The sequence below is a fragment of the Cervus canadensis genome, chromosome 30 (assembly GCF_019320065.1).
Source record: "Cervus canadensis isolate Bull #8, Minnesota chromosome 30, ASM1932006v1, whole genome shotgun sequence".
NCBI classification, from domain to species: Eukaryota; Metazoa; Chordata; class Mammalia; order Artiodactyla; family Cervidae; genus Cervus; species Cervus canadensis.
Genome location: NC_057415.1, coordinates 3,493,996 through 3,511,001, shown reverse-complemented (window position 1 = coordinate 3,511,001; position 17,006 = coordinate 3,493,996). Strand labels below are relative to the sequence as shown.

General features: G+C 49.9%; 2 protein-coding genes across 5 annotated transcripts in view; both read right to left on the bottom strand.

Moving 5' to 3' along the window:
- The window catches only part of LOC122431618, a 636,199-nt gene that overhangs the window by 463,230 nt on the left and 155,963 nt on the right, over positions 1–17,006 (bottom strand). The window lies entirely within an intron of this gene.
- The window catches only part of LOC122432094 (liprin-alpha-1-like), a 31,101-nt gene that overhangs the window by 3,136 nt on the left and 10,959 nt on the right, over positions 1–17,006 (bottom strand). For 2 of the 4 annotated variants that reach the window (XM_043453881.1, XM_043453878.1), the window contains exons 2-4: positions 2,001–2,102; positions 1,366–1,530; positions 16–327 (exon numbers count right to left, since the gene is read on the bottom strand). In XM_043453881.1, the coding sequence (XP_043309816.1) occupies positions 16–327; positions 1,366–1,530; positions 2,001–2,102 (579 nt within the window). Of the gene's footprint in view, positions 1–15; positions 328–1,365; positions 1,531–2,000; positions 2,103–17,006 lie in introns of those variants that run through there. The other 2 variants (XM_043453879.1, XM_043453882.1) reach the window with 2 other exon arrangements.

Sequence of the window (17,006 nt, the reverse complement as noted above, 5' to 3'; positions counted from 1 at the left end):
AAGTCTGTTTTCTCACTATGGAACACTCAGACTTCTCCTAGGAGAAGACAGCTCCTCAGGAAGCCCAGTTTCTGGGGAGCAGAATTCGGGCACACCCACCGGATCTCTTCGTTGATGGCGTCCAGCTGCTCCTGAAGCATTCATTGGAGGCAGAGTCTCAGCATCGGCCTGCCCGCTGGGCGGCAGCTGAGTGGCCGAGCTGAGGAGGGTGACCCCATCGCCCTCGCCGTCAGACACGCCCTCGTCTCTCTCGATGGCCTGGACCACAGTGGCTGGCATGCGGGCCTGCTGTGCACACTCCCAGTCCTGCTCCCTCTGGGTCTGCACCTGGGCACGAGAGGACCACAGCTCGTCAGCGACATTTGGGACAGCTCACGTCTCTCAGAAACCGAACACAATTTTACATGGAAGCCCCGACTTTGGAGAAACGGCCATGCTTAGGAGACACTGCCATCTCTTAAGCGATCAGTACTGAAGAAACAGGCAGGAGGAGAATGCAGTTCCTAGATAGCCTGATGACATCAGGTCTTAGCGTGGGCGGAAGGCAATCCTATGAGGTTATTCACAAAGGTGGGCTGATGGAGTCAGAGACAAAACCCGAAAATTTAAAAAATACATCCAGGCCTCCATCAGCGAGGCTGAAGGAAAATAAGAAAAAAAAAATCCTTCAGCTCCGCAGCCGCTGGGTCCACCTCAGCGGTCATCACTTGTGCTAGTTCCCCGTGGAGTGCCGTCCTCGCAGGTTCCCAGCCCTCCGTGTTCCAGGCTGGTCTGAACACGCAGACAGGAGCGAGCAGGGGCAGCCAGGGGACTGGCATCTGAAGTTCACCACTAAACACAGGCACCGAAATCAGTGGGGTAAATAACATCTGATGTTCACCACTATAGCCTTTATACTTAAAATGAAAGGATACAAATGACAAACCCTTAACTGAAATTACACTATGACTGATCAAACTTACCTCTTTGAGACATTTATGCCAACTAATACTTTTAACTGGGGGCTTCCCAGGTGGCTCAACGGTAAAGAATCCACCTGCCAATTCGAGAGGGCAGGTTGGATCCCTGGGTCGGGAAGATCCCCTGGAGTAGAAGATGGCCACCCACTCCAGTATTCTTGCCTGGGAAGTCCCAGGAAGAGAGGAGTGTGTTGGGCTACAGTCCACGGGGTCGCAAAGACTCGGACATGACTGAGCATGTACTCAGGCAATGCTTTTTAACCATATGAAATTCTAACTTCTTACAGAAAAACTGTATTCACAAGAATTCAAGAAGCTCAAAAGTCAACTAGTTCCATAAATACGTGCATCATCCACCTGACCAGGCAGCAAGTGTACAAATGCAGGCCGGCCGGGTGGCTGGTACCTTCTCGTCCAGGGCCTTGTGGTGCTCAGATAGACACTTCAGCGCCCTGAGCACCTCCACCTCGCTGATCATGCCGGCTGGGGACTGCGCCTGCTGCTTGTCCGCCGTCATCCGGAGGGATGGCACGTACTGGGAAACCAGGAGCTCCAGGTGCTCCAGCAGCAGCTGCAGGGCGGGGCCAGAGCAGCACCTTCAACCTCACACTTGAATTCAGGGCCGAGAACTCCTCTCAGCCTCACGCTAAAGCCGAAACCACGCTAAGGCACGTCGGATTCCCGCCAGTTCAGTCTAAAGTTAGAGTGGACTTCCCCAGTGGCCCAGGAGTTAAGACTCCACACTTCTGCAGGGGTCATGGGTTTTAATCCCTGGTCAGGGATCTAAGAGCCCACATAAACTGTAGCATGGCCAAAAATGGAAGTTAAGAGAACTCCCCCCTCAAATGTACTAAAATTACATTCGCTCTCATCATAAATTTGAAGCAAACTATGAGAACCCCAAGCTGATCCACCTTGGTCTGCCCAGTGGGAAGATGTGAAAAATGACTTGAAAACCAGACAGACTTTAAAGACAGCAACACGGAGCCCAGCGGAGAGCCCCGTGGGCACAGGTCAGCACGGGAGACTCCGCCTACTGACCCTGATGTTGTTTCTCTCTGCTTTCAGCTCAGCAATTTCTTCTTCTCTGGCAAGAAGCTGCTCCCGGCACACATTCAGTTCTTGACTAGATGTTGCCAACTCCTAGAAAACAGTTAAATGAGGAAGTAACTAAATGCAAACACAAATGAAAAAGAGAGCGAGACCCTGAAGGCTGACCCTATCAAGTCTCTCCAGGCTCCACACAAAGGATCTCCCTGTCCCTCTGGAGAAGAGGGGGTCTGCTGACCCCAAGACCACACAGACCAGCACAACTCAGACTGGCCTTCAACCTCCACCTCGACCTGGCAGGCACGCGGAGAAGAGAACCCGGAATCCAAGACTGCCTTCTCCAGACCCAGGGTGTTCTGCCCGTAGTCCGAGTCCCCGGTCGGGAAAGAAGACTCCTCGAAACAATGCAACTCGCAATAGGGGAATTTATTACTGACTTGAGCCAGGGCCTCCCGCCCTCACCAGGTGTGTGAGGATGAAAGGCCCCGAGCCCCAGTTCTCTCGGGTATTTATTAGGTCAAAAAAAGCAGCAGGTAGTTGGCGCAAGCGGATTGGTTACACAGTAGGTAGTTGACGCAAGCGGATTGGTTACACAGTTGCAAGGTATTTTTTGTTGGCTCAACGTGGGGCTTTCAGCTTTCCCCTGATAGGTTCCCTTTTTTCTTGCTAGGCATATGTTGATTGGCTGGCTCCAGGAGGCCTGATAATTATGTTACCCCGGGAAACCAGGCCTACTCCTAATCTAGGCTGCCTGTCATGGCGTTAGCAGTGACAGCCTCACATTTCCCCCCGTCTTTATACTTTTGTAGAGGAATCTTTCTCTTCACCCTGTGAAATTGACTGATATTGTTGTTTCAATAACATAATTTGGATGGTATTTAGGTGCTCCCTGATATGAGACCAGTCGGTTTAAAATGCATGGACCAAAGGTCAGTAACAATATTAATATTATGAGTGGACCCAGGAGGGTGGAAATCAAAGTGGTCAACCAAGGGGAGCGCTGAAACCAAGATTTAAACTAGCCTTGTTGGGCTTTTCGTTCTCTCTTTCGCTGGGCTAGTCCCTCTCTTACTTTCTGGAGAGATTTTTGTACCACCCCTGAGTGGTCGATATAGAAACAGCATTTTTCTCCCAGTGCTGTACATAATCCTCCTTGTTGCAGAAACAACAAATCTAAACCTCTCCTATTCTGTAACACTACTTCAGCCAAGGAGCTCAAGGATTCTTGGAGGTGCGAAATGGACTGTTCCGGTGGTTTTGCAACCCCAAGCAGCGCAATAAAAAGAGTCAACTCCGCCACACTTTTCAATTTGGTTCCGATCCCTTCCTCCCCCCGGGCAGACATAGACAGGCACCTGTTCGTAGTACTGTGGGCCTTTTTGCTCACAGTTACGGGTGAACAGACCGAAAGAGCCATGGGCAAAGAACTTGGTCAGTTGGTGGGGACCAAACCCATTACTGTCAGCCGCCAGCACGCACAAATCAAAGGTCAGTACTGGCCACCATGTCCCTTTGGGGGCCACGTTGGAGCTCGAATTAAGCACTTCTCCAGTCTCAGGATTGTAGATCACCCAAGTCAGGTTAGCTGGCTGATGGCGCTTGTGGCTGGTTGCTCCTGGGCTGGTGAAAACTGTTATCAGCAGGAGAGTTAAGAGGGCTCCCATTGTATGAGTTTCAGTTTCAAAGGATTTGACGGGTGAGGTCTTGCCTCCCATTCTGCTTGCACCTTCTCCTGTTCTTCCGGGGTGGCTTGCCGCACGTGATTGCAGTGAACCCAGGGCCCGATCCCGTCGACCTTAACAGCAGTAGGAGTGGTAAGGAGAACAACATAAGGGCCTTTCCATCTAGGTTCTAATGCTTTAGATTGGTGTCGTTTTACCTAAACCCAATCACCCGGGCCAATATTATGTGAGGAGATGGTCCCCTTGCTTGGACCCTCGTGTATCTCTCAAATTAATTTCTAAACATGGCTATGCACCTTACTTAATGCCATCAGTGTTTGCTGGAATTGTCCCAAGGTAGGGGGTGGTAGGCATTTTCCCTCGAATATAGGACACACAGGAGGGGGTCTTCCATACAGAATCTCAAAGGGGTAAGATTCAGCTTATAAGGGGTGTTATGCGCTTGAAACAGCGCGAAGGGAAGGAGGGTCACCCAGTCCCCGCCAGTCTCTATTGCCAACTTTGTCAAAGTTTCTTTTAGGGTCCGATTCATTTTCTCAACCTGTCCTGAGCTCTGGGGATTATATTCACAATGTAACTTCCATTTTGTCCCCAGAGCTTGGGCCAGCCCTTGTACAATCTTGCTCACAAAGGCAGGTCCGTTATCAGAGCCCATAGTCACTGGCAGCCCGTACCCAGGCACTATCTCCTCTAAGATCTTTTTAGCAACCACTGTTGCTGTCTCTCCCTTAGTGGGAAAGGCTTTTACTCATCCCGAGAAGGTATCTACCAGAACCAACAGATAGCGATACCCGTACTTGCCTGGTCTTACCTCAGTGAAGTCTATCTCCCAGTGTTGCCCTGGTTCTTCCCCTTGGTACCTCATTCCAGTGTGCTGCCTTTTCCCTGTCCTCATCAACTGGCACACTTTGCAAGCCTGGATTATCTCTCGTACATTTGCATTTTGTCGAGGGAACCTCAGGCAGGCTGTCTGGAGAAGTGTCAAGGTCTTTTTTTTTTTTACCCCAAGTGTGTAGTTGTGTGCAGGTGTTCACATAGGTGACGACCCAGGATGGCAGGCAATATCAGGTTGTTATTTTGATCTCGGTACCATCCATCTTTGTCATCTTTCTGGAGGGTGGTATCCTCGTCGATCCAAACGAGGTCAGGGAGGGAATAGTCGGGGACTGGCGGCAGAGTCTCCATACCAGGAGGTGGAAGTCCCATGGCTAATATGGGGGCAGCGTAGTCCCGGCTGGCCGCTTTAAAACCCCTTCGATGGCATGGGGGGTGTAAACCCAGAGTTGCTGTCCAGACGTCAACTTGTCGGCGTCGCGGACGAGGAGGGCAGTGGCTGCAATGATGCGGAGGCAAGGGGGCCACCTAGAGGCCACCGGGTCCAATCGCTTTGAAAGGTATGCTACCGGCCGCTTCCATGGTCCCCATTGTTGCATCAAGACCCCCTTTCCTATTCCTTGCTTTTCATCTACAAACAGCTGGAATGGCTTATTTGGGTTAGGCAGGGCAAGGGCTGGGGCTTCTAGTAGGGCCCGTCTGAGTGTCTGGAAAGCTTGTTTCATTGGCTCAGTCCAAATCCAGTTTGGGGTCTCTTCACTTCCCTCATACAAGGGCCGGGCCTTCTCAGCAAACCCCATGATCCACAGTCTACAATATCCAACAGTCCCCAAAAACTCTGTCACCTGGCGGGGGGTCTTGGGCTCTGGTATCTGCAATATTGTTTCCTTCATGGCCTGAGTTAGCCACCTTTGCCCCTGCCTGATGTTATACCCCAAATAGGTGACCTCTTGCCGGGATATTTGCGCCTTCTTTGCGCTAGCACGATGTCCCAAGGTGCCTAGAGTCTGTAAGAGGTCACCAGTGGCACGGCTGCATGCCTCCTCTGTGGTTCCAGCCAACATAAGGTCATCCACATATTGCAGCAGGATGACCTCTGGGTGGCTGAGTCCGATATTCATAGAGGTCCTCACTCAAAGCCTCATTAAACAAGGTAGGGGAGTTTTTGAACCCTTGTGGGAGGCGGGTCCAAGTTAGTTGTACTACCGGTTGGATTTCCCCCTCAGTCTACTCAAAGGCAAATTTTTCTTGGCTCTGGGCCGCCAGGGGTAGGCTGAAAAAAGCATCTTTCAAGTCTAACACAGTGTACCAAGTGTACTCAGGCAGCAGACTGCTCAGGAGGGTATACGGGTTGGGGACAGTAAGGGTGTATGTCACTCACCCGCTTGTTGACTTTTCATAGGTCCTAGACAGGTCTGTAATCCGTACTCCCTGGCTTCTTCACCGGTAGTAAGGGGGTGTTCCAAGGGGATTGGCACCGCTTGAGAATTCCGGCATCCATGAGCCGTCGAATGTGGGGAGTGATCCCCCGCTGAGCCTCCTGGCTCATAGGGTATTGCCTTACCCTCACAGGAATCGCCTCGGCTTTTAGTTCGATGACGACCGGATGTCTCTGTTTAGCCAGTCCCATTCCTGCTGTTTCTGTCCATGTCAATGGGTATTTGTGGACCCACTGTTGTATATCTGGTGTTATAACCTCTGAGGGCTTAGGCACAAAAAGTCTGTATTCATCTTAAAGCTAGAGACAAGACATGTATTGGCTGTCCAAGTCCATCCATGACTGACATTCCCCCCGGGTCAAAATGGATCTGAGTATTAACTTGAGTCAACAAGTCCCGTCCAAGTAGAGGGGCTGGGCATTCTGGTATCACCAAAAACGAATGGGACACCTGATGGGTCCCCAGATTTACTTTCTGTTCCGTGGTCCAACAATATCTTTTTGTCCCCGTGGCTCCCTGCACCAAGCTGGTTTCCTTAGACATTGGTCCCAGTTTTTGATTTAAAACAGAGTGTTGGGTGCCAGTGTCCACCATGAAGCCAATGGGTTTCCCCTCTACATGTATGGTTACCCAGGACTGAGGGAGGGGTGTTGAGTCACTGTCTTCCCCTGCATATAGAACTCGAGTTCCAGGGGAAATTTTCTCTCTCTGGGTTGTTCCTCTCTTCGGGTCCCTCTTAGGGCACTCATTTTTCTAGTGCCCCCGTTCTTTGCAGTAAGCGCACTGATCTTTTTTAGGGCCTGCCTTTTTGGTCTCTCTTTTTCTCTCGACGAAGTCGTTCCTCCCTTTCTTTTGGGGTCTCCCTATTATTAAATACCTTTTCAGCTGCTTTCAGTAAGTCTTGTATTGTTTGTTCTCCTAACCCCTCTATCTTTTGTAATTTCCTCTTAATATCTGGGTCTGCCTGATTCACAAACACTAGTAGAACTGCAGTGCATGATTCCTCAGCCTGGGGGTCCATAGGTGTATATTGTTTAAAGGCTTCCATTAGCCTCTCTAGGAAGGCTGACGGGCTCTCAGTGGGCTCCTGCCTTACTAAATTTACCTTTGCCAAATTTGTTGGCTTTTTAGCTGCGGCCCGCAAGCCAGCCATTAGAGTCTGGCGGTACACTCGGAGACGCTCCCTACCTTCCACTCACTCAAAATCCCAGTTAGGCCACAACAGAGGAAACCCCTCGTCCACGAGATGAGGCTGGGCGGTTGGGTTCCCGTCGACCCCTGGGACCCGTTTCTGCGCCTCTGTCAGTATTCGCTCCTGTTCTTCCGTGGTGAAGAGCACCTGCAACAGCTGCTGGCAATCATCCCAGGTGGGGTTATGAGTGAACAAAATGGGAAAAGGGCCAGTATTGATAGGTTCGCTCTCCGTCCAGGTTAGCTGGTCCCACCCGGACGGGGAGTGCCTATGCAGTAGATGAAGGTAACTCTGGGTCTCCATGATCCTGCTCACCCCTATTTCCTCTATTCCTTCTCCGGGGTCGGGATTCCCTTGTCCCTTCTGATTCATCGGGGGGGGGACTCTTCTCCCCAGGGGAACCTGCAACGGTGGAGGGGCATATGGCAGGGGCCTAATTTCTGTCTCCAAGTCAATCAGGTTCCGGTCCGAGGATTCCTGCAAGACCGGTTTGGGGCCCTTATTCTTCTTGGCTTCCTCTGGGGGAGTGGGAGTTTCCATAACCAGGGCCTGTACATTAGGAGAATCAGGGAGTTTGTGAACAAAAGGTTTTAACCATTCGGGCGGATCTTCTACTAGATCTTGCCAGACCATAACATATGGGACTTGGCTTGGGTGGCCCCAGGGATCAGGAGCCATAACTTTTTCTTTCACCTCCCGAATAATAGAAGGTTGAAAAGTTTCCTCTGGAGGCCATCCAACTTGGAAGGCGGGCCACTCTGCAGAGCAAAAGGTTATTAATTTACTCTTTGTAACCAGTAGCGACAGATCATACGCTCTAGCCCTGACATCCAAGAAATGATCAGTCATGAGAGAGAGTGGGGTGGATTTTCCTTGCCCCATAGCGAGAGTCAGAAGAAAGTCACCGAGAATTCCCACCAAAAAATCCTATCGGGAGTGGTGGCGGCCAGGAGGTTGGGCTTGTGGTATGCTTCGTGGAACTATTTGAGTGCCTTAGTCGTTGCACGGAAGTTTTCTTGTTGGGGGCGGGCACCCTAAGGGTTTCTAGCCCGTTCTGTGACCCCCTTATCCTTTCACGGGAGTCTTCCAGTGGCAGGCGCCCTATCGGCTCTTAAGTGCCTGTCCCGTGCCCACACAGACGGGTTTTTATTTGGCCAGATTCTCAGTTTAGAATACGAGAAAAAAGAAAAGCGTTTCACCCTCTCGGGCTCCCGTTACTGGGGCTGACTTGTTGGGAGGCCTTCAGAATCCGCCAGGGAGTAGCCCTGGCCGGGACTCGTCAGTTGCCCTGACAACTGTCTGCCTGTTCACTGAAACTCCCAGAAACAGAAATGAGGCTCCAAGGCTTTATAGGAAGAAGTAGACAACGACACACCAGAGAACAACGAGACAGGAGACAATGCCGGCAGTTATACAGAAAAACACACAGACAGACACACATTGGCCGACAACACAGATCCTCTGGAACAAGGGTCACCTTACCGAATGGCGTCCACTGTTCCCCAGATTCGGGCTTAGGAGCGGAGGTCTCCTTCCCGCAGAGCTGGCTGCCTTCCAGCGTGCTTGCTGGCCTCAGACTCACGCCAGCCAGAACGGCTAATCCGTTCCCTCATGGAAAGCTTTCCCTAACGCCAGACACCTTCCTGCCTTTTAGCAGGGCCCCGGATTTACTCTGGTCTTCCTGCGCCAGACACCTTCCTGCTTTACAGCAGGGCCCCGGATTTACTCTGGTGTTTCTGCGCCAGACACCTTCCTGCTTCACAGCAGGGCCTCGGATTCACTCTGGACTTTTCCAGACCTGCCTGAGCACCGGTGCTATTACCTGTCCTTTTTCCCCTTTGTTCCAAAGAGCGTTCTTCCCCAGTCAAGGGATCCCGGACGAGCCCACAAATGTTCTGCCCGTAGTCTGAGTCCCCGGTCGGGAAAGAAGACTCCTCGAAACAATGCAACTCCCAATAGGGGAATTTATTACTGACTTGAGCCAGGGCCTCCCGCCCTCACCAGGTGTGTGAGGACGAAAGGCCCTGAGCCCCAGTTCTCTCGGGTATTTATTAGGTCAAAAAAAGCAGCAGGTAGTTGGCGCAAGCGGATTGGTTACACAGTTGCAAGGTAATTTTTGTTGGCTCAACGTGGGGCTTTCAGCTTTCCCCTGATAGGTTCCCTTTTTTCTTGCTAGGCATATGTTGATTGGCTGGCTCCAGGAGGCCTGATAATTATGTTACCCCGGGAAACCAGGCCTACTCCTAATCTAGGCTGCCTGTCATGGCATTTGCCATGAGAGCCTCACAAGGGAAGTCTGAGAAACTTTCCTAAACATAACCCAAACAACAAAGCGGATAAACAGATTCTTAAACGACACGCAGACAAGTGACCTAGGACCCCTGGAGAGAGTGAAGAAGAAAGGTAAGGTCTACACGGCCCACAGGCTTTGGAGAGTTCCTCTGGCTGATGGCACCCCAAGGCCGTCTGTTAGCCTGACTACCCTGAAGTCACCCAGTCATTCAAAAAACTGGTTAAAATGTTAAGTTCATGTTATCTGTATTTTATCACAATTTGCGTGCACACGGGGCCATCCACGTGGTGAACTTGCTCAAACCGAACCGCACGGAGTCTGTTATTCTTCCTTTTTTCTTTGCACAAGTAAAAAAACCCTGGCTTACATATACTCTACTACATACTGAGTATTCAGCACCTAGAACACTGCCCAACACTTGTAAGGGGAACGTAGTAGACATGTGAAGCCATGACGGTATATGTTATACACGTAAGCAGTAGGTACCCATGATTAAATTACTGGACACACTGGTCTGTGCTTTGTAAGACGGGAGACGTTATGTGGCTTAGCCTCTCTCCTTCAAGGACTGACTCTCTAGCTCAATCCAGATGCCCCAGAGACTGTTCCAGCCAGTGTATCCCTTCTTGTGGGGCCCCCGCCCATCCTCCACGCAGCATCTGCACAACCTCTAACAAGGTCAACCTGCTGGGATCGATCCTGCCCACGAAAGCCAAAACGCCCTGGCCGGCAGGGCCCACGGCCATGCTAACAAATGAAACACAACCCCAAAGCTTCATTGGGTGAGGGCCAATCCGACGGGCCCAGTCCCCAGCTGCTCTCACCTCAGGGCACTCTGCCTCCAGGACTTGGGTCGAGGCCAACTTCTTCGTCTTCTTGGCCTTTGCCTTGGGGTTGCAGCATTGGAAAAGCACGCATAGGCGGGCCCTTCTGCAACCCATCCTCGTGGATGGGGGCAGCCCCCCACTCGGGGGCAACCGCTGTTTCCCAGGCAGTTACCTCAGCACCTGAGCTATCACCACCGATCTCGCACTACAACGTCCGCTGTCACACACACCGCTCCCACACACACCACTCACACACCGCTCTCTCACACACCGCTCTCACACACACCGCTCTCTCACACACACCGCTCTCACACACCGCTCTCACACACTGCTCTCACACACTGCTCTCACACTATGACCACTGCTCTCACACTATGACCACCAGCTCTGCTGTCTCAAGAAGAAATGGCACAAAGGCTCTGCCTCCAGCTCATCTCCCAGGAGCCCGGAACCTGGAACCCACTCCATCACAAGGGGCTCCGTGGTAACAGGGGAGCTGGGCTCAGGCCCACCATCAAGGGTGCAGAGAGGCGGGAGGGGCTGCCGAAAAGACGGCAGGTGAGTGTGGGGTGCGGGAGAAGGAAGGCCGTGCCCACCACTCAGGCCCAGTGTCAAACATGACCCTGCAATGTACTGGGTCACAGTCGAACCAAACAGTATAAACTGCTTCAAAAACCACCACCGCTAGGAATGAGCACATCTTCTAAGGGGGCTTCTGCCCCCTCCACCCCCCAAACAAGCCTGCAGTGAGGCTACTGAAAGGGCACCCCTGAACTCAAGGGCGTCCCCAGAACCCATCCGGGTGAGGAGGACTCACCGTGCTGGCTGCCCCTCACTCTCACCCTGAGCTTGGTCCTCCCTGACTGGCTCCCTCACTCGAGCTCAGCAAGGGCTTGACCAACTTCGCTCCAGGCACTTTCAGTGAGCCCACAGTGGGGACAGGGGTTCCGTCAACCTGCTGCGAGCTTGCCCTCTTCACTTTGACCCTGGGCTGTCAGACGACTCTGTCCCATGGGGGCTGCACGGTGGAGGTTCGGGGTGTCCCTGCCTCGAGCCGCAACAGCCAGCGCTTCCCAGACCCCGCCAGAGGCTGCCCTGCCCTCTGAGCCTGAGTCTCCCACTCCCTCTCCCGGCCCCACTCCCAGCCTCGCGGCTCTCCACTCGCCAGGGCATAGTCCACACTGCTCCTGGCTCAACCCGGACCTCTGCGGTCACTTGAGGACTCAGTCCTCAGGGTGCTTGGGGTCCTATATCCATGCATCTCGGCAATGACAGACTCTGGAGGAGACACAGTACAGTTTGGGGTCCCGCCTGCAGTTCACCCTGAACACGTTCTCTTGTTTTCGCTTTATCTACTGGAGTTTCCTGAGATGTCTTTTTAAAACCTCACGTGTTGCTTTCAAAAAGACTCTAAAATCACTGTGCTCAACTTTGAGAATAAAATCTTCACTTTCAACCTTCAAGTGAAACTGGAGAGAAGACTAAAAGCAGTCATTTTTTCAAACTGAAAAAGAAAACCCGCCCGTGACCACATCACAGAATACAGGTCACACAGCCCCTCCCTCCTCTGCCTTCTCCTCCACCGCCAGCAGCCAGTCATCGCAAGGCCTGCCCTGGGCCGACACGGATAGGGGAAGCGGGCAGATCGGCTCCTCGATCCCCAGGTGGAGTGGGCCACTTGCTCCACCTTCTTCCCAAGTTCAAGTGACACTGAAACAGTGCGGGCAAGCTGGGGATTCTGATCAGAAACACAACCGTGGGTACTAAGCAAGGACCACTTCTTATTTTCCCGGTATCAAATAAAGATGATCAATATAATTGCTGTGACTTTTACATGTGGCTTCAGATGACAGAAGACACCCAGGGCTTCCCCACTTCCAGTTACAGATACAAGCAGCTTGTAGGTCAGCCTACCAAGAGCTAGAAAAGCTAAATACATTTTAAAAGAGATCCTTCAGTTCAGTTCAGTCATTCAGTCGTGTCTGACTCTATGCGACCCGATGAATCGCAGCATGCCAGGCCTCCCTCTCCATCACCAACTTCCCGAATTTACACAAACTCATGTCCATCGAGTCGGTGATACCATCCAGCCATCTCATCCTCTGTCGTTCCCTTCTCCCCTTGGCCCCAATCCCTCCCAGGATCAGGGTCTTTTCCAATGAGTCAGCTCTTCACATGAGGTGGCCAAAGTACTGGAGTTTCAGCTTCAGCATCAGTCCTTCCAATGAACACCCAGGACTGATCTCCTTTAGGATGGACTGGATGGATCTCCTCACAGTCCAAGGGACTCTCAAGAGTCTTCGCTAACACCACAGTTCAAAAGCATCAATTTTTCGGTGCTCAGCTTTCTTCAGAGTCCAACTCTCACATCCATACATGACCACTGGAAAAACCATAGCCTTGACTAGACAGACCTTTGTTGGCAAAGTAATGTCTCTGCTTTGTAATATGCTGTCTAGGTTGGCCACGACTTTCCTTCCAAGGAGTAAGCGTCTTTTAATTTCATGGCTGCAACCACCATCTGCAGTGATTTTGGAGCCCCCCAAAATAAAGTCTGACACTGTTTCCACTGTTTCTTTATCTATTTCCCATGAAGTGATGGGACCAGATGCCATGATCTTATTTTTCTGAATGTTGAGCTTTAAGCCAGGTTTTCCACTCTCCTCTTTCACTTTCATCAAGAGGCTCTTTAGTTCCTCTTCACTTTCTGCCATAAGGGTGGTGTCATCTGCATATCTGAGGTTATTGATATTTCTCCCGGCAATCTTGATTCCAGCCTGTGCTTCTTTCAGCCCAGCGTTTCCCATGATGTACTCTGCATGTAAGTTAAATAAGCAGGGTGACAATATACAGCCTTGACGTACTCCCTTTCTGATTTGGAATTAGTCTGTTTATCTATGTCCAGTTCTAACTGTTGCTTCCTGACCTGCATATAGGTCTCTCAAGAGGTGGGTCAGGTGGTCTGGTATTCCCATCTCTTTTAGAATTTTCCACAGTTTATTGTGATCCACAGCATCAAAGGCTTTGGCATAGTCAATAAAGCAGAAATAGATATTTTTCTGGAACTCTCTTGCTTTTTCAATGATCCAGAAGATGTTGGCAATTTGACCTCTGGTTCCTCTGCCTTTTCTAAAACCAACTTGTAGATCTGGAAGTTCACAGTCCATGTAATGCTGAAGCCTGGCTTGGAGAATTTTGAGCATTATTGTACTAGCATGTGAAAGAAAGTGAAAGTGAAGTCACTCAGTCGTGTCTGACTCTTTGTGACCCCATGGACTATAACCTACGAGGCTTCTCTGTCCATGGGAGTCTCCACACCAGAACACTGTAGTGGGTTGCCATTTACTTCTCCAGGGGATCTTCCCAACCCAGGGATTGAACGCGGGTCATCCACATTGCACACAAACACTTTACCATCTGAGCCATGAGGGACTTACTAGCGTGTCAGATGAGTGCAAACGTGTGGTAGTTTGAGCATTCTTTGGGATTGCCTTTCTTTGGGATTGGAATGAAAACTGACCTTTCCCAGTCCTGTGGCCACTGCTGAGTTTTCCAAATTTGCTGGCATATTGAGTGTAGCACTTTCACAGCATCATCTTCCAGGATTTGAAATAGCCCAACTGGAATTCCATCACCTCCACTAGCTTTGCTTGTAGTGATGCTTTCTAAGGCCCACCTGACTTCACATTCCAGGATGTCTGGCTCTAGGTGAGCGATCACACCATTGTGATTATCTGGGTCGTGAAGATCTTTTTTGTACAGTGCTTCTGTGAATTCTTGCCACCTATTAATATCTTCTGTTTCTGTTAGGTCCATACCATTTCGGTCCTTTATCGAACCCATCTTTGCATCAAATGTTCCCTTGGTATCTCATTTTCTTGAAGAGAACTCTAGTCTTTCCCATTCTGTTGTTTTCCTCTATTTCTTTGCATTGATCACTGAGGAAGGCTTTCTTATCTCTCCTTGCTATTCTTTGGAACTCTGCACTCAAATGGGAATATCTTTCCTTTTCTCCTTTGCTTTTCACTACTCTTCTTTTCACAGCTATTTGTAAGGCCTCCTCAGACAACCGTTTTGCCTTTTTGCATTTCTTTTCCATGAGGATGGTCTTGATCCCTGTCTCCTGTACAGTGTCATGAACCTCCATCCATAGTTCATCAGGCTCTCTGTCTATCAGATCTAGTCCCTTCAATCTATTTCTCACTTCCACTGTATAGTCATAAGGGATTTGACTTAGGTCATACCTGAATGGTCTAGTGGTTCTCCCTACTTTCTTGAATTTAAGTCTGAATTTGGCAGTAAAGAGGTCCTTAGGCAGCCACAATCCAAGATGTCAAACTAAAGGGAAGCTCAGTGAGGGAGCTGGAGTCTGAGAGGTCTACTCCTTCCCTCGGGGCATCTGAATAAAGCTGACTCTTTAAAGAAAAGGCAGCGAAAAAGTCAAACAGAGGGAACTGGCTAACACAGCTCTGGATGGTCCCTTGGGCTGGGAAGACAAAAATTAGAGCGCAGGCCTAACAAGTCAGTCCGATGTCAGAGATCAAGCTCCCCAAGAAAAGGGAGGCACAGAAAACGTACCCAACACTCTGCCCAAATCGGCTGAGCGCTGAGTATCCATCACCTCGTGGTGCTCAGAAGATAGACGGTGGGCTTCAGGACCTGTCAAGAAGGGGGGGCCCTGGGAGGCACCCCAGACTTCCAGTCGGAGATGTTAGAGGGCTCCTCCCTGGGGTCTGGGGGGAAAGTGGGTGATGGCTGCTGAGACTCAGCTTACAAGGACCCCCCAGCCTCAAGTCACTCAGGCCCTGAGTGAACAGAGAGCTCTGTCCCCACTAGAAGTCTGCATCAGAGGAAACTCTGGAGAAGACAGCATCACCAGAACCTCTAGGGTTTTCCAAACATAATGTCCAACATGCAACCAAAGAAGTAAAAAACGGTGCGACAACAAACAGGACCAAGAGAAAAAGAACTGAAACATATCCAGAGGTGTCAGATGTATATCAGCATATCACAGGTATGCTAGAGGTATCAGATGCAAAGTTCATCAGTTCAAAAATATACCTGACCAAAGGAAAAATTTCTGAGAATCAAAACCAATGCTAGAACTTTAAAATAACAGTGATTGAATTTAAGAACTCAGTCTCCAGGCTTAACATCAAATTCGACATAGTTGAAGAGAAGATCAGTAAACTGAAGGATGGATCGGTTAAAATATATATATAAGAGGGGAAAAAAGTATAGAATATATCGAAGGAGCCCGTTGTTAAACTACGTTGTTAAAAACTATAAATGGGGCCCCTCATGGGAGAGAAAAGACAGAAAGGGGAATAAGAAATGCCTCCAGGGGTTGAAACTAAAGAGCCTCTTAATGAAAGTGAAAGAGGAGAGTGAGAAAGCTGGCATAAAACTCAACATTCAAAAAATGAAGGTCATGCCATCTGGCTCCATCACTTCCTGGCAAATAAATGGGGAAACAATGGAAACAGTGACAGACTGTATTTTCTTGGGCTCCAAAATGACTGCAGATGGTGACATTAAAAGACGCTAGCTCCTTGGAAGGAAAGCTATGACCAACCTAGACAGCACATTAAAAAGCAGAGACATTACTTTGCCGACAAAGGTTCATTTAGTCAAAGCTATGGTTTTTCCAGTAGTCATGTATGGATGTGAGAGTTGGCCCGGGAAGAAGGCTGAACGCCAAAGAATCAATGCTTCTGAACTGTGGTGTTGGAGAAGACTCCCGAGAGCCCTGTGGACCGCAAGGAGATCCAACCAGTCCATCCTAAAACAAATCAGTCCTGAATATTCATTGGAAAGACTGATGCTGAAGCTCCCATACTTTAGTCCCTGATGCGAAGAACTGACTGTTTGGAAAAGAACCTGATGCTGGGGAAGACTGAAGGCAGGAGGAGAAGGGGATGACAGAGGATGAGATGGTTGGATGGCATCACCGACTCGATGGACATGAGCTTGAGCAGGATCCAGGAGTTGGTGATGGACGGGGAGGCCTGGCGCGCTGCAGTCCATGGGGTCGCAAAGGGTCAGACACGGAGCGACTAAACTGACTGACAGGGATGGGGGCAAGAGTTGGCTCGAGAATCAGACGATTCACTCAAAAATGAACACCACACATTGGTTTCAGCAGCTCTGCGGGTGCCTAAGGCAAGAAGAAAATATCCAAGCGCTCAGAGGAAAAAGGCGTGGCTTTTAATGGCACAGCAACCCTGAGGGCTGACATTTCAAGAACAAGGAAGTCAGGAGATAATGGACTGGAGCCTGTGAAATGCTGAAAGACAAATACCCACCAACCTGGAATTCTATACCCAACAAAAACACTCTTCCAAAGTGAAAGCAAAATAAAGACTTTTAGGGCAAATGGAAAGGAGACAACTCATCAACCACAGACACGAACGAAAAAAATATTAAGGCAGTTCTTTGGGAGAAAGAAAGAAATATAAAAAACAAGTAAAGACCAACAGTGAGGTAACAGTGAGGGTAAATATTAACTCTAAGATGATGATAATGCCAAAAATATACCTAAAATTTTAAAGGATAACAGTGACAAGGAGGAAACAGTCAGGGAGGTAGTAAAAGTACTAAGTTAGATTTGAATGTAGAACACACGCTGTATCTGCGAATGTACACCCGATCACCTGACAGAGGCATACAGACCTAGAAAAACACATCATCCTTCTAACAGAAGGCAAGACACAAGGACACAGAATAGGTG